The following is a 24,258-nucleotide window of genomic DNA, read 5'->3' as shown; positions in this document are numbered from 1 at the left end:
TTCCCTCTTCCTGCAACAGTTGAGAACATTGGGCACAGCACTAAGATCCAGGAGTCCCTGAGCTGCAACTGCACCGCAAGTTATGTTTTACCGTGCCTTAGCTAACCCTCCTGTAAAACAGGGGTAATGCTGCTCCCCAGCTTGGCGTCTCAGAGGGGCTCTGTCAGACCCGTGTCCTGTTAACACCAGTGACGACAAATGCAAGCCCTGGGAGGAAGAGGAAAATCATGAAATAGGATGTTCATAGGAAAATCGTGGTCACCCCATCACCAACAGTGGCCCTGCCAGGAGTCAAATTGACTGTCCCATACCTTACACAAAGCCCTTCTACCACCTGAGCTAGAAATGGCCCTTCCTAACCTGGTGGCATGGAGCAGAAGAGAGCCCATGGGTCAGCCCCAAGGACCAAGCAGCATTTATCCTGGGGTGAGGTGCTTATGCTGCCAAAGCAAAATGCCTGTGCACCCAACTGGCATCCAGACATGCCTTACAGCCATTCATGGAAGGACTAATCAGGAATACGCCCTCCACAGCCTCCTCCTGCATTCAGCTAAACCCAATGAGTACAGCAGTGCTTGCTTGGTGGGTGTCAAGCATCGAGGATGGCCAGGGGGGATGCAGGGAAAGCAGGAGGGAGCAAGAGAGCAGAGTCCACTTGAGGAACAGATGTATGGAGGAGATGCGGGACTCTTAGGGATCTAGGCACCGGTATCTGCAAAGATATTTTGGGGAGTTACTGACTTAGGTTTGCCTTGAAGCATCAAAAGCACAGGAAGCCTTTATAGCCAAGTCACTCGTCAGACAATGGCTCGGGTCCCAAACATCCACCTCGCCTGCCCTCTGTTAGCAAAGTGTTGGAAAAATATTGCCCAGCTCTTTACACAAGGCCTTTTGTCGGCTGGTCAGCTTCGAAAACATTTCTTTTCTCCCCCAAGTGACAGCGCTGCCATGAAAAACAGGAAGAGATTGAATACAGTTATTTAAACAGTTAAACTCCATTTCCTGCCAAAAGGAAAAGAAAACACCAGCAAAAGGCAGAAGCCAGGCGATAGTTTGGGACAGACACTTTGATTATCTTGGACAGATATTTGTGCTGTGTATCTGGTAAAAGCTACAGCGACGGAGGTGACACCTTTTCATTTCAGGGACTGGAGTCTGTTTGGCTGCAGAGCGGCAGGTGATGCTGTGAGGCAGACGAGGCTGATGAGGAGACCAGGACCTCCCAGGATAGCCACCCTGGGCTGCAACCAGCGCCTAAGCTCACAGCCGGGTTCGCATGCCAACAACACAACGTGTTTGGGACTTCATTGCAAGCCAAAGCTCCAGCAAGGATCCCCATTCCTCTTGTATCTCCCCAGCAGGCCCTGGCACCCTCATGCTGCTTTGGGGTCAGTCTCCAATACCCTCCTCTTCTTCATCCATGCTTGTATGTCCCACACAGCAGTTCACCTGCTTGTTCCCCAAGGTAGAGGGGAAGGCTCCCCTGCCTCCACTACTGAGCATCCCAGTAGTGCAATTGTCACTGGGCTTCAAAATGCACCTACTGTTAATCCTATTCCATAGCAATGAAAATCAACAAATCTCCCAACGATCAAGTCCTGTACTGAAATGGCCCATTTACATCTCCCTCCTCCCAAACTGCCTTTTTTTTTTTTTCTTTTAAAGAAATCCAGCATTTCCCAACTGTATCAACAGTTAATGACAACGTTTATTAAGCATATTTAAACCACGGCCTTCTTTATCCAATATGAAGATTGTCTTCTGTTTTAAGAAGCCTATTTTTTCCCTCCAGAACAGCCCTTCCTTCTGCCAACACCCTGCGTGTCCATACAGCCTGGCTCCCTCTGCTCCGTACATTGATGTACCACACTGCACCACAGAAGTGGTCCCGTTGTGGTGACCCACAACGCTCTTGCCAGATAGCCAAAGGGGATGAAGGTGCTCTCTGTGGCTATATAAGTAGGAATGCCTTCAGTATCAGGAAAGGAGATTTAGATTAGGCATGAGGGAAAGCTTCCTCGCAGCAAAGACAGATCATGTAGGGAGAGAGAGGAATCTCCATGGCTGGAGGTTAAGAACAGGTGAGACAAACATCTGTCAGAAAAGTTATAAGTAGGGCAGAAGGGCAAATCAGATGACCTCATAAGACTCTTTTTTTTCCCCAGCCTCATTTTTCTCTGATTATATGAATTTCTAAGCATTTGGGGTCAAGTGTACTGTTTAAATATAAGCTGTTATCCTGTATTTGCAAGGAGGAAAACCAGAGAGGTATTACCTGGAACTGTTCATCACCTGAGTGAACATCGCCAATTTGCAAATCAACTGCCCAGACATAAAAATCCATCATTTTTTCCTGATTTATGCAGAAGATTAATAGTAGGAGAGCTATAACACAGGGACAGGGGAGGAATGAACATTGAGGATCCTTCATTCATATCTGGACTTTTATATTTCCCATTCTGGAAATTCTTCTATCACACTGCTAACATCTGCAACATGCACACGCGGTTGGCACGAGAGAAGCGCAGACTCATTACACAGTTGGGTCTCTGTCCTTTGCCTTCACATTGGGTTTGCAAACCAGATCAGGGCAAGTCTCCAGGACATCCAACCCTGCAGGACATCTGGAGACCCAATGCCTCCCACTGCATGTTGACCGTGAGACCCAGGGCGTCCAGCCCAGCTTGCTGCCAGGTCCTACCTGACCTCAACTTCCCAAGCTCCAGCTGCACCAGCAAAGCTGCCTGACCAGAGAAGCTGCAGAATCTGCACTGTATGGTTCTGGCCAAGTGCACCGTTCCCCCACCTCCCTGTGATTATTTGTGTGCATACTACAGGTTAGGAGAGCTGTGCTGGGAATGGTCCCTGTCCTGGTTTCGGCCAGAGAGACTTCTCTTGCCCTGAAGTGGCCTTGAGCGAGCATTACACCAAGGCAGGAACAGAAGCGTCGTAACATGTGGATCCCCTTTTGAGTCAGTTATTGCCCTATTAGAAAAATATTTGTTACCAAAAGTCAGACCTGACCATGCACCAAGATGCGAGGACGGTGCGGTGAGCCCAGCTCCACAATCCATGGTCCTACCGTTAATACCACAAAGAAGGGCTGCAATATGTCTTCCAATAGTGTTTCTCTGCAATGCTTGGTGAGGGTTTCCCACGGCTCATCTCTACCCATCTGCTCAATGCCAGGTACATCATCTGTATCTGTTCACATGCAGGATTTCGGCTGCTGAAGGCAGGGCAGCAGAGCTGAAGTTCAGGTGCGGCCTCGATCGCAGGCAGGTTAAGCCTCTATTTGCCTCAACAGAGAAATATTTGACATCCACACAAAACCAGGGGAAGTCTCACTGATGGCTTTGTAATTGGTTTTAGAGCTGCTAAGAGGCAGAGCAGCAGTGCTGGTGGATGGCTGGCAAGCAGGACATCAGCAAAGGAGGCGAGGCCCTCACAGACATATATCCAGGCTCCAAAATACTTCACCAACCATCAAATATTTTCCAAGCTTAGCGGCTGGACTCTGCAACCCTTGCAGCAGCCAAGTCACTAATACCTCTTCCCTCGGGCAGCACAGCTGATCTCAGACAGGGCTTGCCAGCAGCTCTAAGTAGACTCATTTAAGGAAAGGACAGCCCACTTAGTTACACTTTTCAGACTCCTGTTTTTTCTTCAAGGATCTCCAGGCTCTTTCTCCAGCTGGGAAGCATTAGCATCTCTGATTCACAGTGAAGAAATGCAGTCACAAATAGGCTTTAACAGTTTTTCCCACTGTGTCACCCAGTCCCTGGCTCCTTGTCCTCTCCCCAACCTCTGCAGTCCTGTCCCTCCAAATTCGGTCTGATATATCAGTCTTCTTGGTCCGGGACTCACACCAAGGGACACAAGAAAGCTGTTGGCCTTTTTGCTCCTGTCTAAAGCCACAGAAGCCAGGTGACCGAAAGGTTTCAAACCTCCTGATTTGAGAGGTCCAGTATTGCAAACGTTCGTATGGAGCACAAGCAGAGCAGATTTGCAAATGCATGGAGAGGCTTAACAGCCCAGGAAAGAAACTCCAGTGGGAAGCTCCCAGCTTAAATCTAAAGGCAGCTCTTTGAATGTGCAGAGGCCTTGAGGCTAAACAAAAAAATCAAAGACAGATTTGGGCGCAGCCTTTCTCCCTGTGCAATACTCCATAGGGAGCTTTGCAGGTCTAGGCAGAAGAGATCCCAACTAAAATGAAGGACTTGTCCCTCCACTTGTTTGGTGCGGGAGTATGAGAGCAATGCAAAGTCAAGCAACGATGCTGAGGGCACTGGTGTAAAGGGGAATTAGGGCAGAGTAAGGCAGGATCAGACTCCCTGCAATGAAATTTCCATCTGCGTTCCTCTTGGTCTGTCCTTGTCCTGCAAAGGAACAACAGCAGGGATCCCCCAGCAAAGGAGGCTTGAGTACAAAGGAAAGCTGGAGCAATCCCATATCCCGAGCCCTGACTGCCTTGAGATTATAGGGCAGGAAAGCGCTCTGGTGTTTCTCCATATTCCCTTTGCTCAGACTTGAACTTGCCTCTCACTTGAAAGAGCTAATTAAGGACGGGAATCAAAGCCCAGAGAAGCGGCTATTACAGCAGCCTGGGTGCAGCGCTGGCTGTAATGCTGATTTCTGTGCATGGTATCAAAGCCAGCCGTACGCTGGCGGGGCTGACGCAGATTTCTGCAATGACACTTTAGTGAACCGACAGAATAAACTAAGACAATTTCTTAAGACCATTTGTAGGTCAGGTAGACCAGCCTCTTCCCCAGTCCTGCCCTTAAATCTTGTGGCATTTAATCCTTGATCTGCAGACAGATCTTAATTTTTCAGTGCAGAGGCAACGCAGAGCTCGCTGGAAATGGGAAGATGAGGGACTTTGATGGTTAATGACCAGTGCTTCTCACCCCTAGAAGAAACGAAGCCCTGTCTTCAGAAAACTCCCTGAACAAATCCTGCTGTGACTCCAGCCCAGGGAAATAAAATTACACCAGCAGAGACAGAAACCAGCACAAGCCATTGACATTATCTAGGTCCTGTTTTGGTTTAGGTTTGAGCCAAGACTGCACAAGGAAATGTGATTTCACCCCTAACAAATTGCACAGTGAAGTAACTACAACAAGGCAAATTCCTCCTAAAGATTTCAAGGCCCCTTGGCTTAGTTCATCAGCAAACATAGCATGCCTGAGGAGGTCAGAAAGTGATACCTTCCTCAGCACGTCCATGAGTAAACTGAGGTATGAGCTGGTTAAATTAGGTGGTGTGGTGAGCTGGAGGCAGAGTCATGACTGGGACGAGGCAGTCTCAGTTCCTTGGTCCCTGTTCTAATCGTTAAGCCATGCTCTAAGATCTGTGAGCACATGAGGAGGTTAAGGTTGGGTGCTTAGGGGCTTCACTTACCGCACTGCTACAGGGAATGTCCTTGACTTTGAGCCAGGCCAGATCTAACGTCCCCTCTCCCCTGTAGCAGGACTGCAGTCTGTCCTTGATGCGATCATTGATCTTTTTCAGGACAAAGATGCAAAGAGCGGACTCATCCAAGGACTTCATCTTCCTTTTCTGCCCCTTGGAGAAGACTGTGAAGAGGATGTCATCCTCAGGGCCAACACCCAAAGACCTTGCTAAGATGGCTCCAGCCTTAGACAAGTAGGCTGCCTGGAGCAACCGGTACTCCACCCCATTCTTCTCACAGCCAATGGGCACCTCAACATAGGAGTTAAAGGCTGTGTCCTCCTTACAAAGCCGGACCAGCTTGGAGGTATAAACCTGCTCCTTCGTGGTGGAGCCAGGCGGTGAGATCATCTCAGGCTGCAGAGTCAGGAAATAGACAAAGTTACCACTGCTGAAGCCATAAATGTAGTAGATATCAAAGTCAGGGATGATGGTAAAGGTGTCTGAGGGGATCTTGATCATAGAGGCCACAAACTCATCATGAAAGACATATGCAAACATCCCATCTGCCTCGGAGTTCTTGGTGAGCTTTCTGCTGGAAATAGTGGGGAAATACTCAGGTTTGCCATCCACGGCAGTGGCAATGAACAACTTGTCATCCATGTTGCTGTAAGAAACAATGACTCCAAAAACAGAGCCACTCTCATTCACCCCAGAGAGATAATGCTCCTTCTTGTGGAAGGGCTCTCCCAGCTTGAAGAGGTCATCCAGCCTCAAAAGCTTGCAGATGCCCTGGTAAAGACTCCCACAGGCTATCAATCTATTCTCCTTGTAGTCTATGAGGAGCATTTTGTTTATGTTGTTAGTGGGCGTCAAGGGTTCGTTGCAGGTTTGGACTATCCTGGGAGGGTAACACTTGGGATTATCTTCATCAGGACCAGTCTGGTGGGTCACCAGGACCTTCAGGTCAGTGGAGAGTTTGTAGATCCTGTTGACAGCTCCCAAGTAAATGTGCCCAGTTCTTTCATCAACCACCAAGTGGTTGAAGTTTCCCTCTGCTTGGTCTCCAGTGAAAGTGATGAAGGGCCTCTTTGGATGGAGTGGCTGCTGCCTACCAAGAGGTGACACTGTGATGGATAGCAGGAGGTGAGAAACGAGGCAAGTCCATTTCCACATGGCCGGTGACATGATTAGAAAGGTTTGTATTCCCAAGGAACGAGGATTAAAAGCTGCAAGAGTCTTCAAAACACCAATTCCCTGGGAGATTTTGTCCTACAAGCAAAGAAAAAAGAAAACAAAAGTACATTACTATGGAGTATTCCTTCCTCCTCCCTCCTTCACAACCATGCCATCATCAGAGCGTATTTAATTGCTAATCCTCCCTTTCTCGTCTCTGAGCTCTCTACTTAAAACCAGCACAAAGGGAGCCCTCCTGAAAGAAAAGATGCTGGTAGAAAGAGCAGAAATCACATAGCAGAATAACAAAGCAGCACCTTTTTACTCTCCATTACACAAACACATGCCCCATGGTGCAGCACAAAAATTCACTGGAAGCCAGAGCAGTGCGGAAGGCTAACGGTAGAAACATCAAGCAGTATTGCTGTTCGCACTGCCAACTTTGACCCAGTTGTGTATTTGCTATCTAAGAAGACAGGACAGGAGAAGGATTATTATCCTGCTCTTCTGGATGAGGGACTGAAGCCTAGAGAAGGTCAGGGACCTGCCTGCAGGGACAGGTCCAGATGGCTGCCGAGCTCTTTTGCAACCCTTGAAGTTTGCCAGGAAGAAGCCAGCTCTGGTCTGACATTAACATCCTTTCAGGGAGACCTCGGTCCAGAACGGGCCTGTTTGAACAGGCTCTCTGTGGCTTCCAGATCAAAGCTGCCTCATGCCGGTCCAGCTTGGAGTACGGACGTAGGAGTTGTGGTGTGCCAGCCTTCAGAGCCACATCTACAAAGGGCATGAAGCCAAGCACGGAGCAAACAGAGCACCAGGTCTCCTCCCTCCCGTGGGCTCTCACCACAAGACTGCTCTCCACCCACTGCACGGCCAAGAAAATATTGTCTAAAAGAGAAATACAGTTCCCCTGGGCATCTCAGAGGACTGAGGAGGAAGGGGTTGCCTAACTATTAACAGTAAAAGTCTAAAGGCCCATGAAGTAGGAAAACTAACAACCCAGGGACCAGCCTGGTGACTTTCCAAAGAGAGGGAAGGGGGCTTCCTTGCACCACTCAGAATCTTAAAATCTCCCAGGTTTTAACCAGGGTGGTGGGAGCAGTATGGAGTTCAAACAGCTTCTGTAATTTGGTGAGCACATCACCAAGCCCCATCCCCATGCCATGGAAATGCATCTTCCTACTCAACACATACATCTACTCCCTGCTTCTCCACCTTTTCATAGCTGTTTCTGTACCAAGAGCAGCTTTGCCCCCTTATGACCCCACAGAACATGTGGGAGATGGAGACCTACCAGCTCAGGTCTCACCAGCCAAGCGCCTTGCTGAGTGCTGACCGTACAACCCTTGTTGCTGGCGCCCAGGCTGAGGCACACAAGTCTTTCCTCCCTCCATCCCTCTTTAACATCCAGATCAGAATTTCATGAAACTGTTCTTGATTTTAAAAAGGACACAAGCCAAACCCCAGCTCCACTGCTGCAGGCCAGTGTCCTACCACCTCTCTCGCAGAGTGGCTTTGCTGAAATCAGGGGTGTAACTAGCTGAGCAAAGGTGATGACAGCCAGCCCCGCGCAAGCAGGAGGCAAGGGAAAATCGATGTTTGCAGATCCCAGCAGGGAGGAAGATGTGGCAGGTCTGGATTCGCAGCTTTTTCAAGTCTGTGCAACTCTGCTAATGCCAGTGGAACTGAAAAATTTCCTTCAAGAAATAATAAAGAGAGTAAAACCTGTCTTCTTTTGACCTGTAGACTGATTAGATCTGATAGTGGAAAGGGTAAGTCTGAGCTTGCAGAGCATCTACCACTTTTATGCCACCCCAAATATTTCAAAATTCTCACAGTTGCCAGAATTTCAAAGCTGTTGTATGATCACCTTCACCTCCCACTGCCCTCCCTACCGCAGCAGCCGCAGGCGTTGGATAGATGACGGACAAAGGTCATTTCACATTTACTTTAGGCATGTTTACCCTGTTCTGCTTTGCCTTTCTGGTCAAGCAAATATTTAATAAAATCAAGCTTATACTGCAGAGTTTGCAAGACTGTCTTGCGAGCGGGAGAGGATTCACTCTGCAGGGATACGGAGGCTGGTCACGTAGGCTTTTAATAACCTTTATTATGATAGATAGAGCGGCGGTGGGATGAGCTCTCCCTGCACAACCATTCCTCTTTCAAAAGAGGCCATCCTTGAGAGAGCAGCAGAAGAGGGAAGCTGTCCCTGTTTGAGTCCTGTGTTCAGAAACATCACGTGGCGACCCTGAACACCAGCTCCCGTCACTTATGAGTTATGAACCATATTTCTAACAGACACTGGTTTGATCGGGCACTAGACAGATCTAGGAAGAAATTATTCTTTTCAAGTACTAAAAAGATATCTATTTTACCCCTGTATTTTGCTATATTTTGCTCCTCTTAGCCCTGCAGAGTCAGCACAGCTGCAGGACAGGGAAATGGGAACTGCTGCGGCCCGGAGACTGAAGAGGTAACGAACAGCCCCTCTTCTGCAACAGGAGCCATCTGCCCGAAGGTCATCACAACACCCAGGAGTAGATTTGCAACACCAGGAGGAAATCTGCCGATTAAAATAAGTGGTCAGCACAACATAAGAGGAGATGATACACTCCAGACGTGAAATCTTTGAGGCCCAAGCAGGAGAGAATCGTGGTTGACTTTGAGGTGAGACTGTCACTTGTAGAGGGAAGGGGTGGCGAGGGGAACCTTCCTCCAGGCAAAGACAGCAAATTTGGTCTGGAAACCAGAGAGACCTCAATGAGAAACTCCAGGAAGGCTGGATGAGGAGTGCCTTCTGCAGCAGGCAAGGGCGCTTCAAAAATAGTGAACCTCATGGGGGCAGATGCTCACCTGCAGAGGAACGAGCCTCAACAGTCTGCCAGCACCGATAGCCACCAAGCAAGCACAGGAGCAGCCTTTTGGGAAAAGGCAGGGAGAGCAGGAGCCTGGGGCTATCTTGCCACCTTCCATCAGCCATCTGAGTGACCCTAGGAGCAGGATTTTCTCTCTGTACACTGCTGGCACTCACTCCTTCCCTCCCATCTGTTCATGTTGTTTGCCCTGAACCCTCTGGCCTGGAGTCCCAATCAGTACTTGAGCCTCTAAGGGCTATAATTTATAATTTGGCTTAATTAATAAATAACAGCAGAGGGCAGAGGCAAGGAGGACTGGTTGTTTAGCTTGCAGAATAGAGCGGGGTTTGTACTACCCCTCAGAGGATGCACCAAGGAGAAGGGGGTTACGCATGTCTTTTTATTACCCATGCCTGGATAGCAGAAATGATAGCAGCTGGGAAGACAAATAATACAGCGACATAGACATACCCCGTCTCAGGCTGCTCGGCCTGCAAGAGACTAATTATACTATAAGAAAAAAACAAATAAATGAAAGGCCAAAGTGAGCAGGCAGTGAGGTCTGGGCTTAGGCTCTGAGCTGGCTATTTCCAAAATAAACCCAAACCGCCTTCCCACAATGGCCAGGCTCACTCGCCTTTCCCCTTAGAGACGTGGCCAGCAGCAACACCGTGACCCAGCGTGCAGGACTCCTGTGCAAGACCAGACTGTCCCTCTAAGCAGCTCTACGTGGTTCCTGCCACAACAGCCTCTTCACCAGCACATTCAAGGTCCCTGGGAAGGTCACGCAGCCTCTACAGCCCCAGGGATCTGTAGGGAAAGAACTTTTGGTAGAAAGCAGCCCTTCTTTTTCTCCCTCTATCAGGAACAGCTGCCCCTTTGCTCTGCTGCACCCTTCACATGCAGTGGTCGTACTGAGGGGATGCCACAGGTCATAACAATACTCTAAAAGCTTTTCTTTGAGACTGGATCTCTTGGGTGAGTCTCTTCATCGCCCCACAGCATGAAAGTGCTGAGACCCTGCCTACCTCCTTCTCTGACCATGGTTAGGCTGTGGTGCTACACAACCTTCATGACATGCAGCAATCCCAAAGGAAGATATCATTCTTCTTCTAGAACTGGAGCTACACCAGATTTGAACCTAGTCTGGACATGAAAACGGAGCAGAGGAAGCCGCCTCGCAAATCTAGCTGTTTCAGACAGGGTTCCACTGACGGCCAGAGGAAGGTCTCAGAGTCATCTCCTACATAAGGTCTCACATCACAATCCTGCCTGTGGAACTAGGGTCTTGTCTCTAACACAATAACACATTCCCCATAAGACTTCTTGAATCCACACAGTATGGTTTAAGGACTCATTTCCTCCTGAAGGACAGCAAGTTGTGATGCTACTGTACAGCATGGTCACTTGTTTACTCTTGTTGACCATTTCCCGCAAAGGTTAGAGACCACTGAGTTGGAGGATGCAGCTTGGTTCTGCTCTGGGCTCTCCAGGAAACGATCCCAAGACTCTAAAACATGCAACCCTATGGCCAAGAGATGGGGCCCTGGACAAGAAAAGTTTGGATGCAAAAAAGCCTAAGATGAAGAAACTTTCTTAACTTCTTTTAACTCAGATGGTGGCTGTTATTAGATGGGAAAGCTAAGGAATGCTGAATACATCCCCAAAACCCAGCAAGTTTCAAGGGGAGAAAGTCAAGAAGGATGCGCTACGGCTGAGGAAGTAGGAATAAATCAGGAATAAAGAAGACACGAAGGACTGGTCTGTGAATTGAGAGGGAGGGAAGGACTTGGGAGGAAGTGTACAGGGAGAGGGGAAAGAGAGAGCTGGGGCATTCGGTTTTGACTGACAATCTCACAAAATCCACGGTCGCGTCCCTGTACTGGAGACTGGCACAAATCCACCCCACAGCTCCTGAAAGGAACATGTCACTAGGTGAACGTGGGAGACGACCGCATCTCCCCGTTTGGCTCACACACACACAACCCTCCTACCATCAAAGGTGGTAGACAGATTCACGTCACCTGGTCCCCTGCCACAGCCACGTGTTGGCAGCAGGGACACTGCCAGGTCAGCGGCAAGAGGAGTCATGCGTGAGAGCCTGGCTGCAAAGAGCCATGGAAGCAAACCTGCCCTGGGTCCAGCTCCAGCCAGGGGCTCAGAGCAAAAGTACATGTTAAAATCTAGAACAGGACCAAAACGTGCCGAAAAACAGCACTGGGAGGGAGAGCAAATCCACCACCTCCTCCTGCAGAGCAGGTCTGGCACCACCCCGGGGTCCCAGTGCCTGGTGGGATGGGCTCAGTGAGTTCTCCACCAGACAGCACCTGCCTGGGAGGAAGCCAACAGCACCCAGGGCTCCTGGGCAATGCCAATGGCACGGGCTGGGTGGTTAAAGAAGCCCAGCGTTAATCAGGCGGCACGCTCCTCTGTTTACTTTTGCTCCACTCAGGCACGGCTATTTATTTCCCGGGATGCGGGAGGCCGGGCACAGATGCTGACGAGGCAGACGCCCAGCGACAGAGCCAGCACACAGCGATTCAGCACCAAGTGCAGCTACACAATCCCTTTAATCTCAGCTAAAGATTTTTTTTTCCTGGCTTCCTTTAATAAACCCTGATTACCATGGATAGAAGCTTTTCTTTGGGAGCCAACATGGCGAGAAAACTCATACAGAGACATTGTCGACAGCTCCCCCAACAAAGACCGGCTTCTAACTTCAGCTAAATCCTTTCTCCCTGAACTTACAACCTGCCCAACGCCTGACGGAAACTGAAGGCAAGTCTCTCTTTGAGTGCATCCCATGCCAGACCACCTTTTCTTTGGAGCTTGCTGCAATGAACAGATCCCAGCACAAGCTGCAGCTTGTCCCAAATAAAGAGATTAATTTCAGGAGTGGTTTGTTTGCAAGGCGCTTAAGCTAAGGCAGGAAAACATAGCCTTCCCTCGTCACACAGATTATTCTATTCAGGCACTCAGACGGTGCCCATCACCTTGTTACCTGTGCATCTGCCAGAAGCGTATTAAGTGATGGGATTAACACTTGCCATGAGTAGGACTTTCTTCCTTTTTTCCTGATTCCCCTGTGTGATAAAACTGCATGTGGATGGTGTCTCTGCTTGCATTTCAGACTTGGTTTCCTATCAGCAAAAGCAGGTCAGAGCTGTGCTCCTTTGTGCTCGGGAGGGAGAGCAGAGAGGTTTGTAATGGTTTCTCAGTTCCTCCAGGAATTTGCTACACAGAGACTCAAAGGAAAGAACACAAATATTTAGTGCCACAGAAACAAGAATGGAGTTTTGAGATCATGGAAATAACCTACAAATCCAGAGACAGGGGTTAAACTCTCTTTTCTGGAGCAGACTCACCCATGAGTCTCCATGGCTGAGTGCCACCCTCCACGATGCAGGTAACAGTATTTCCCAGTCTCCTGAAAGTATTCTGAGGATAAATCTATTAAAATTATTCCTTATCACAGTAACTGGGGAAATGTAAACCCCCAGACAAACAAACTATTGTAGCAAGAGCACGGAAGAGTGCACAAGGTCATTGATTTTAAGCAAACCATGTCACAACAGTGCCTAACGTTGTTGATCCTACCTCAAGGAACGTGTGTATGAGACCATATAGGTCCAAAGCACTGAGAAAAGTGAAGAATTGCCAAAAGCCAGAGTGTCAGGTTGACTTCTGTTTCAAAGTCTCGTTCTTGTCCCCTACAAGCCATTGTACGCTCCTGGGGCTCTGTTCTCCTCACTACAAAATGTTTCTCTACTGTATTTCACTGAGGTGCAACTCTCACGGGGTTGGCAAAGTTGGCCAAGAAATTAAAAGGCACTTCCCAGGTAAGGAGACCCTGATCAGGCCTAGACACAAAGAAGAATAAACACAGCCTCTGCCCCTAAAGGAATGATGAATATTGGAAAGAAAATGAACTGGGTTTCATCCCAGCAGGTCTCCCCATCTCGTATATCAATTACAGCATTTTAGGACAGCCTTGAGGAAAATGGCGTTTCCTTCCTCAGAAGTCAAGCTTATGCTCACAGATTCCCTTCAAGGCTTCGGGGGCTCTGAAGAGTACCCAAATAAAGTCTTTAAATATTCTGGACCTGGTTCAGATGGGAGCCCTAAAACACCACTTTGATCCTCAAACAGCAAGGAAGGGGCTCTGACCCCAGGTTTCCCCGTGAGTCAGCAGGCAGCTATTTTCTTGTTGGCTGAGGCTGTATAGCACAGTTTATGTTGCATTGAATGCCAGTGGGTGGATGTTTCCCCCTGTTTTGCAAGCTTAGGAAGATCTGTGAGACACAAGTCCTCTCTCTCAGGCTGAAGTCTTGTAATTAGCACTGTATAAATCCATGAAGAGCCAAATCTCATAAGACAGAGACCATACTTCAGCTGTCTCCTGAAAGCCTGGCACAGAGAGTAACTCCGTATTCACAGTGACTTTGTGATCACTGGCTATTTCACTCTCAAGAACTACATGAGACACCAGCAAGGATAAAACATGGGACTTAAAGGAAAAAACAAAACCTTTAGACCTCCATTTACTGGTTGTTGGAGCACCGAGATCTATATTTGGAGGTGGGGAAACCGCTTGCAAAGAAGCCAGGAGAGAATCCCCAGTCTTCAAAGTCTGAGATTTCACTACATATTCAAAAGGGAGCTGGAGCAGAGAAGTCTGAGAGACACAGGGTAAAAGCAACAGGTCTGGGAAAATCAGAGATGATACCAGGATGGGGAATAAGGTTTGGAAATATAGCTTCAGAGGGACATAGAGCCGGTGGATTTGCTGCACAGGACCAGGCTATCGGCAAACCAGATGAGCTTCAGTTACCAGTGACCAGCACTTAACGGTTCAGAGAGTACGGGAAGTTCTCTTAAATGAAGAGTGTATAACTGGCCAGCCCAATGTGATTAATGCAGAGCACAGCTCTGTATTCACAGAGATCCAGGATCCTCTAGAGTAAGGACCATCAATCCTGCAACTATACCAAACTTACAGTCGGAAATAGGCTGAACACGCAGCAGGAGTAGGAACATAAAGAAAATGCTGTTAACAGTACTGTATTACTGGGAGGAAAGAGACAGACAGAGGTGTGATGATTTCTCTTCAGTGATGCAGGGTTTGCGGCAGAGGCGAGAACAGTCTCCCTTTATGCTTTATTCAGCATAAAATTTCCTCCTTTCATTTATGGCAGGTATCCAACCCATTTTGGAGCACCAACCACCAGCCCTGGATGGGGCCAGTGAAAAGATCTGACACAGCAAATCCTTCATCTTCAGCTTCCCACGTGAGTGGCTAAAGAGAGCAGACGAGCGAGTACAGTCCCATAAAACAGGGATGGCTGAACCATCTCAAATCTTAGCCAGATCCTGAGTCCAACACGCACATTATCACTAGCAGGAAGGAGTAGTGCTGACTGGCATTTGCTCTCCCAAACCTAAATGAAAGCTTCAGTTTACTGCAACCATTAGCAATATTTTTATAGTGACATCTGTACTGGAGATTATGGAAAAAAAATTAGACATCTCCTTGTTTCATTTTCTCTGCATTTAGTAACTCTGACCAAATTCCTAAATGCTTCTGGGTGGGTCTTTATGCACCTTTATGAACCTGCTGGGCAGACACATGCCCTTTATTTTATCACCCTGCCTTTTACGTGACAGCTCTTCCAGCAACTGGCCTCTATCTTTCAGCCCTTGAGCAGGTCAGGTGAGGGACAGTCTTCTTCCATGTTTCTGTAGCACCTAGGGCAATTAGGTCCCAATCTGGTGCGTTCATAACTTGCATGTGTTAGCTGAAGTAATCTATTTCTGGCTGACTCCACGGGCTTGAAAAGAGATCTTTAAGAGATGTCAGAAGGCTGACTAGGCCATACTTCTGCCCCAAAGTTCACCAGCCCCAAATTCCAGGCGTCTTCTGCACGATCTCTTCTTTAGAAATGAAACAATACAGCACAAAACAGACATTTTTTGAGCAATACTAATCTACTGCATGCCTTACTTGGCTTTCCCTTACAAATACAATAAAAATGGCATTAAAATTGTTTATAAATTTTAACCATTCTGGCATAAAAGTACTTTTTGTCAAGTTCAAAATGAAGCAGGGCTCAGTGCAGCTGCTGTGTTCAGAGAGAGATTCCCCCTGAGAAAAAATACCCAAGATCAGACCAAACAAGAGATGTCCTCTTCAGAGGACTTCCATTTGAGAACGCTTTGGCTAAAACCTCCTGTCCCCACTTGAATTGGATTTTTTTAACAGCCTGAAGGGTGGTTGAGATGCCACCCGATCCAAAAGTCAAATGAAGCTCTCTGATGGAGAGCCCCACGCTTGCACTAGCAGAGACGTCCAGCTGAGACACAATTTCAAGCCCAGCAGCAGCAAGGGGGATTGACTCTACTCATTCTGCTGATAGCTGTAATGAGGCAGTGTGGACACAGCCCTGATATAAGCAGTGGCTTTGCAAGCATTTCAGGGGTGAAGGAAAAAAAAAAAAAAGCACTCTGACATCTATCCCACCACAGTCCCATGATGTCCCATTTTACAGACGACGCAGGAAGACCACAACAGGTACTTTCAGCAGAGAATCAGCAGCAAAACTCAACCCCCCCTTCCAGAAAAATACCTGGATAAACTATTGCTAATTTGCTACTAATTTTCTCTTCCAGTGGCTTCGTCACCACGAGGCAGAGGACAAGCCTAGCTGCTGCCAACACATACAAAGGCCAATGGCAAGTTATTCTTAGAGCCCTGCCCAGCTATTGCTGGGGGATAACTAGCTCCAAATCATGCCTGACAGTCTCAAGATATCGCTGAGCTAGACAGGACACCTATGGCCAGGATCGGATACAGACAAGAGACAGAATTGTGCTAATGTGGGTAAAAAGATAATCACGTTATGTTTGATAACAGGAAGATTAGAAGAGAGCTGATGTTGTATACACACACAGAGGCTGCATTTGCAAGGAGATACGCAAATCTATCCTGTACAGCATACAGACACATTTATTTTTGCACAAAATTATGCAATTCCTATACTCCCGGTGCAGGGCAGTGTGTGCATGCATAATTACAGCGAGCATTAGCAGCAACACCTATAGCTCAGGTTGTCTGACATGTTCTGTACTAAGACTCGGTTTTAAGGTCCTCATTACTTTGACAGACCTGAACCGCTCAGGGGACAATTTCCTCAGCTTGGTGTCTGCCTCGGGCTAACGTCGCCGTAGAAAGTTGCATTCGGAATGGCTTGGGCAATTCTGAGAACTAAATTAGGAGAAAAGTTTTTGCAAGTTATTGATTTTATTTTTTTTTTTTTCTGTGTTTGACCTTGGTTATATTCTTTCCACTGTCTTACTGAAAAGCTTCCATGCTTCAGAGCAGGTAGTAAAAATTGGGAAGGTCCTCCCCTGCTGTCATGGGGATCTTCTGGCCATGCCTGAAAGTCTGTCTAAATTTGACCAGCTTAAAGCATCTAAATAATACATACATTGCAAGTAAAGACTTTGCCTTTTCCACCACCCCCAGGATGGGTCAGACAGCGCTTGGGCTATCACCACAAAAGGTGTAAAACATCCTCAACGTCAGGGATGAAGGGACTAAGCAGGTTTTCCCCAGGCTTATTCTCTGCATGAGCTGGAGGCTGTTGTGGTGCTAGGCACGGCTGCTGAGGAAAACTCTTCTGTGCTCCCTGATGGACTTACGCTGCAGCTCAGCTTAATTAACCCAGTCGGAAAGCAAAAGAGGAGGATGCTCTGCCTCAAGGAAGGGAAGGCTTGGAAAGTGGAGGAGGGGGAGAAAACTGGGCAGAGACAATTTAAGAAAAGGGATATGAGCAGAGACTGGGAAATGTGGGCAGATTGCAGATTTGCAAGTTCTGTAACCACTGAAACATCCCCTCCTCATGAATGGGCTATTGATCCCACAGCTCCTGAGTCTCCCAGTTCCCCTAAGGTGGGCTTCCTCCAGCTGCTGACAAATCTGGAGGTCAAATCAGTTACGTAAGGTTAAAGTTCTGGGGAGACATTTCCATTTTTGCCTTGCTCAAGAGCTTAGAAAATGCATATCAAAGCAAAAAATGCCACTGCAGAAAGGAAAAGAAGGAAAAAAAGAGCAGGTAGTTGCTGAACGATTGCAGACTTAGCCAGCATCCTCCCTAGCCCTTCTATGTGCATTGAGAAGAGGTTGCAGGGGGCCTTCCTGAGCAAAGGACAACACTATCCCCTTCCAATTCCTTCTCAACACCAATATTTAATGTCAAGCCTGGAGTGAGTTACCAAATTATGAGACTTAATAGAATTGGAGCAGCAGCCCTCATTTACAGACTAGTCCTATGTATGCTAAAACCACATGAATGACATGGGAGGATGGGGTGGCACAGAGCCTGATGACACGAGGCTGCTGTTATTTTGCCATCCCCCTGCAGCTCACACCAGCACATCACACCTTGTCCTGAAGTGCCTTTCCAGCTCCCCCCAGTAAAACAACGCATTGCTGCTTGCAAGGGCAACCAGCGGCTCTAATCAAGACGTTCCCACTAAGAGCACATCCCCACCTCCAGAAGTTTCAGTCTAGAAACACCTCAGGGAGCCAGAGGTCCAGGAAGATGAAGACTTGGCCAAGGTCACACAGAGTCAGCATGGCTGAAACAGAGATACAGCCCATGTGTTTAATCCCCAGCTCAGTGCCACAGCGACAAGACAACTATTCTGCAGAGCCACACATCCAGCACCAGGGGAACCTCCTTTATAGCTGATTTTCTCTATTATCGACTCCTTTGGTGCATGTTTTAGGAACACACACACACACACACACACCCTAATGGCTCTGGAGCAGTAAATTCCCATCAGTCTTAAACCCATCCACTCCACCAGCACTTTGCCAGCATCAGCAGAATAGGTGCATTACACGCCCGAGTGTCATTGTTGAAGCTACTTTAAATAGTTCAGCGATCACCGTGTTCGGCTGTGAGTCTGCATGGATGCATCCAGGGCGTCCTGAAAAGATACAGCGCAGAGTCCTGCTGCTGCTGGCACCCAGCCTACGGAGCTGAGGCGGGGAAGGGAGGAGGTGTCTGCTCCGGCTACTCTGCTGCTAAAGCTTTCTGCAATTTATACGTCTGCTTCCCCATACTGACAAACCTCGAGAGGAGACACTGTCAGGCTGCCATCAGCAATGGCACTTTGTAGACAGCTTGCTGCTGCTGCAAAGCACACCTGCAAAAGCAAAATCTCTCTTTCTCCTTCCATAAATATCTTCCCTGGGCCAGACACTCAGACATGGACGGGAGCTGCAAGTGCTCTGCACTTTGCAGGATGTGACCCTTCGTTTCCACGAACAAATGCCTAGTCCTATCAACGAATCAACAAATCGCTCTACAGCAGCCACAAGGAAGGTGATGCAATTGTTCTAGCTATTTGCACAGCCTCATAATTGCAGACCCATCATCACAAAGCATTAGCTGTGTTAGGACAGGTGTTACAGAGAAAACCCAGTACCAGAAACAGGCATATGAGCCCATTCAGTCTGCAAAAGATAGTTTATGGGTTTGCAATAACCAGTGGTTTCAGATCCGGGTTGTACTACCCAGAAGAAAGTTACTTGTTCGCTTAGAGTCAGCTGCAAGCAAAATGTCACCCCAAACTGATTTAATCCAGATCCAAACACCATCTGCTTTGTTCATCTCTGCTCGCACAGTCGAAAGGCACCTGTGTCTGAGATGAGGGGCATTTTTAATGTGGGGGCATGGGAAGGTCACCTCTGTTCATAAAATCCCGCTCATTAGAAATGGAGACCTTGATAACACAGGCTCTAAGACCTGAAGAAACGCTACAAAACAGATGCACAGACACTGAAAGAGTAAGACCCACAGAGGACTGTTTTCCACATGCCCTCCACCCCGCCCCCGAGCTGCATTGCGGAGAGCAAGCCTGCCCTCCTTTTCCCACTGCCTCCATCTCTCCGCTCATACCTCTTGCCAAAACAGGACTTGGTTGATCTCTTCCCTCATCCCACAGGATCCCACAGCTGCACTTTGAGTGCTGCACAAGTCTCAAATACTGCAAAAAGCATGCAAGCCTGTGTCCATGTACCTCTGCCCTTTGGGGATGCAGTCACAACTGCTTCGACTCGAGGCAGGAGCCTCCCCGCTGCTCGTGGAGAGCATCATCTGTGCTCCAGCCCCCGGGGGCCTCAGGTAAGGGCCTGGAGTACGCGGTGCCTTGCCCTGGCTCCTGCATGGCTGGGACACGCAACTCGGGGCCGGCTGGGGAGGCTTGGGCGGCTGCAGATGGATTTTAATGACATGAGGCATCCACTCAGATGGGAGGCTGGGCTGAAATTTGCCCTCGCTTCAAAAGTTAGGGGCTGTAAATCTTTTGCTTTGACTAGAGGAAAATGGCAGGGGGGAGAGGAAGGGAAATGCAAGTTTGGGTCGTCGGTGGTGGTGTTCGGTCGAATGCAGCATTGGTTTGTACTAGGTGCTGTTGAGCTTATCCGGACAGACCTGGGGAGCGCATCCAGGTGCCACTTCTGGGCTTATTTGGTTTTTTTACTTAATAAAAACAAAAACATAGCGGTAAGTAGAGACACAGACTTCTCCAAAAAGCAGCAAGCCCATCTAGCAACTCCCTTTGCCAGACTGACCCTTGCTAGGTCAGTGTCAGTAACCACACTCAGGAAACACGGAACTTGCCGTGTGAACCAAACCATGCTCCAGCAAGTCCATGGCCATGGCTCAACACCATGGGGCCCATCAAATTCCAAATTGTCCTCTGTCTCTGCAGTAAATAGGAAATCCCCATCAGCTGCCTGCAGAAGGGAGCCCACAGCTCACAGCTGTGGTCCTGCCAGACGCCGGAGAGCCAGGATAAAAACTGTAGGCAGCATACACAGGTGTAAAAATGCTATTGCAATTCAATGGGTTATTAATAATGAGATATTTCTCCTCTGCAGCCATCTGCATCCCATACACCCCCACAAATCCAGCACTTTCCTCTTCCAGCTACAACACTCTCTCTCTCATTCAGGGCAGATAATTCCCTTTTTTTCTTTCCCTTCAAATCATGCACGAAGGTAACGCTCAACAGGCGGTTTCTTTGGTACGGTCCATGCAGACTAACATTGTGCCAAGCACCATGAACTCAGAACAGAGGTTTTTCTACCAAGGTGCCAGAAATAATACAAATAAACTCTTCTTCTCTCCCTGGCTTTATATCTACAGCTCCCACACGTCACTACCAGCAGGGCTTTAAAACTAAAACAGACTGGGCCTACGTGGCTTGAATTTATTCTGGAAGTTTATCTCTTCTTGATGAAAGCTCTGTGTTTGCTTGATCTTCCTGCCTTCCAAGTCCTACAAGTGCCACATGTTGCACAGCTGGATTCCTGACAGAGAAAGAAAACAGGAGGGAAGAGAGAACAGATTATATATATATATACACACACAGGAATGCAATGGCCAAGGTTTTCAAAAGTCGCCTGTGAACTTCAGCATAGTAGCTTCAGATATCTCCAAGGGACCTATGTGCAGGAAACACAGAGCTCTTGAGCTTCCAAAAAATCTGCTCTCTGCGGGCAGAAGAGGAAGGAAAAGGAAACAGGGGGCTCCGAAGGACTTGCTGCTCTGAAGATGCTCAAGACCAGCTCTTGCAGGAAAGGATTTGCAGAAAAAGCTGCATCAGGGAAGGCTGGAGACCAGGCAGCCAGGAGGAAGGATAGATCTGTGTGGCAGTAAGGGAAATGCTGACTACTTTTAATTCTCAAACTTGCTGGGGTGTGACTACTAAAATAATAATGTGTTTGTCCAGCTCCAGGAGAATTTGTTCACCCCCAGCAGCTGTGACAGGGGAATATCCCCGGGCTCCAGCACAGCTAATGGTCCCACACAGACATGGGCAGCAGCATCCACTTCCAGCGTACCAAACCAACTATAAAGCAAGAAAAGCTAAGGGGAAGAAAGCCTGTTCATCTTGAGCAGCATTTTTAAAAAATCACACCAAAGGAGAAAATGAAGAAAATGTTATTTGCTGCGAAATGAAGTATTGCACTCTGCAACAGGAGGGGGGAAAAAAAAATCAAAAACAGAGCAAACTAGACATTCAGTTCATAAATACAGGAGAAGGTCAGCTTCCTCCTCACCAATAACTCGGTCCCGCAGGAATCGAGCATGGTATTTGATATAGGGCAGATATTTGATTCCTTCCTCTGCGTGGGAAGGCTGACACACATATCCTCCACCCCTCCGTCCACCTTCCCCACCACGTAACGGCACCGCCGCGGGCCAGTTTAGGTCCCTTCTGCCAACCACCTGGCGTCAGCAGCAACATAAAACAGTTTAAAATCTGCTCCCTCTTAACACTGAGCTGAGGAAGGGATTATTTTTTCTGTGTTTGAGAATAGGCAGTTGCTGTAAAACCTTCTGCCTCAGCCCAGCAACAACGAGACCTTGGAAGAAGCTAATTATGGGTGGCGAAGTAAGTCACCCACTGGCAGAAAGCAGTGGAGAAGAGACAGGCGAGCACAAACCTGCACCTGGAGACCTTTTTGCTTATTATAAAATGAAGCTGTTTCTGCTGCCTGCATTAGTGGGGAAGGAGAAGCAAGACAGGAGAGAAGACAACCACCAAGTGAAACTGCTGCATGGAAGGGGCCGTGTTTTTATCTTCCAACTCATTATTGCATGTCTAAGGAGCACAGCCTTCAAGCACCACACTGTAGCTTTTGCATATCCTCGTGCAGGTATGGAGAGGCCTCAAAATTATCCTACGCACACATACCCAGGAGGGGAGGCAGAGCAGGAAAGCACCTGCATGGACACGTAGGCTGCTGCTGGGGAGAAATGTGGTTCGACGCACCCCATGCATCGACCAGCGGGAGCCACGGAGATGTCTACACGAGCACGAGTGTGTGAACGACCAAGGACTGAGAAAGCAGATCGTCACCGAGTCGCAATCTGCTTGGAATCTCCTCCAGGCTCGTGGCACCTTGTGCTGCCCTGCTTGAGTGCTGATGGCCAAGGTCCAGCCAAGCCACTTGGAGGGATGAGAAGTCGTGCACAACCTTTATCCTCTACCCCTGACAGCCCCTCAGTGACCCCCTTTGCAATCGGCAGAGCCTGGACCGGCACCTCCTGAAAAGCACTAAAGCAACCGAGCTCACAGGAAGCCGCATTCCCAGACACAAAGGTTTTTCCAAGATTGCACCATTTATTCCCAGTTCTGCGGTGGAGCAAAACCTCAAACTTTTCCCTCCCTTCCCTCTCCTCCCTACAAGCTAGAAAAATACCCTCTCCCACCAGTGCCTGATCAAGGGATGTTGGAGGAAAAAGGAGAACTGGGCTTGCCCTAAATCCCACCTAAAATCTGGCTGTGCATCAAGACTGCTCTTCCTTCTCCAGAAATCTCATCCTGCACCTGCAAGACCTTTCCTGAACTGTGGGAAAAATTAGCAACGATCTGTGAAAAGCGCAGGGTGAACAGAATGGCATTTCTAACCATGTGTATTTTGCAGTTGCGTGTAGAAATGTACATATAAATGTGTATTTTTATGTATATGTATAAAACACACACACATATATATATGCATGCATGTAGTTGTATGTAAGGAAAAAGGGACCCCCAACTTCAACTACAAATGAATGAGAGCTGGGCACATGCTGGTAGTACAACGCAACCCCAATCTCTTTCCTACACCGTAGGACAATCAAGACTTCTTCTCTGAAATGAATGCAAAAAAGGGCCCAAACAGCTGGGAAAAGGGTGATGCATGTGAGAAACTGCCTCTTCTCTGGCTCATGTATAAGAGAGAGAGAGAGAGAGAGAGAGAGCTGCGGATGAGTCAAAGTCTGAGGGCTGCCTTGTGTCAGCCATTGACTGCGCCAATGACAGCAGTTCCCGACAGCCTTTAATAACACCACTTACAGGCTCCGGAGCAGGGGGGGCAGGCGAGGCGGGAGGCAAGCGCTTCTCCTGCAGGCTGGTGCAAAAGCCATCCCGCATCCTTGCCAAAACGTGTTACAGGCACCCGCTGACGGCTCTGTAATTGCAGCCCATGCTGCGATGTGTTATCCGAAGAGGTAACAGAGGGTAAAGCCGGGAGAACAACCTTGGGTACACGGGAGCAAAGCGGTGGGTCCCACAGCCAGGAGGACACAGGGACATGCTGGGGTGAGGTAGGGGTGGACCAGGCTTGGGGGGACTCAGCCCTACCGCACTTCCCAGTGCAGCACAAGGTACCTTCGTGGGTTCACATTGCAAACATCCAAGTTTACACTGGGAAGCAATCAGGAGACAAGGAGTTACCTCTATTTCCATGCAGAATAGGTAAAACAGAGAGAAATATGTGCAGACAAGCAGGTCACAATGAGAAGACACAAGCCCTGCTGCCCACCTGCACCTTGGTTCCCCAGTGTGAAGGTGGGAAATAAGTCCCTACCAGGTCTCACAGATGCTGGAAAGCTCAGACTTGTGAAGATGCTAAAAATCCTCAGCTTAGTCCAGATTTGGAAAGCTTTGGGAAGAGCTTTGGAGCGCATCGTGTTCTGATTATTTACTTCTCCAAGCTAAGGAGAGACCTACTTCACACACTGCCTCCTGGAGAGGCAGAAAAATCAGGCATGTAAAATAAGAAGGAAATGAAAATCAGCTTGATAGCTCCTTCCCCTTCCTAATGGGTAATACTTACCTAATTATGCCCGCTTGCCATTTCCTTTTCCTGTTTTCTTTGAGATATTATGCAGAGAGGAATTTATCCTAAAAGTTGTTACTTTCATTCAGAGGCATCCCTTTGAGCTGCTTGCCTTGCTAAGGCAGGCAAGGGCAGCAACTCCATTATAAG

General features: G+C 48.3%; 1 protein-coding gene across 2 annotated transcripts in view; it reads right to left on the bottom strand.

Moving 5' to 3' along the window:
• PLXNA4 (plexin A4) overlaps positions 1 to 24,258 on the bottom strand; it is a 472,614-nt gene that overhangs the window by 438,259 nt on the left and 10,097 nt on the right. For both annotated transcript variants that reach the window (XM_076346806.1, XM_076346900.1), the window contains exon 2: positions 5,404 to 6,666. In XM_076346806.1, the coding sequence (XP_076202921.1) occupies positions 5,404 to 6,582 (1,179 nt within the window). In that variant the 5' untranslated portion in view covers positions 6,583 to 6,666. The remainder of the gene's footprint in view (positions 1 to 5,403; positions 6,667 to 24,258) is intronic.

This window comes from Aptenodytes patagonicus, chromosome 1, assembly GCF_965638725.1.
Source record: "Aptenodytes patagonicus chromosome 1, bAptPat1.pri.cur, whole genome shotgun sequence".
Taxonomy (NCBI): domain Eukaryota; kingdom Metazoa; phylum Chordata; class Aves; order Sphenisciformes; family Spheniscidae; genus Aptenodytes; species Aptenodytes patagonicus.
This window is presented reverse-complemented; position numbering and strand designations above follow the sequence as displayed.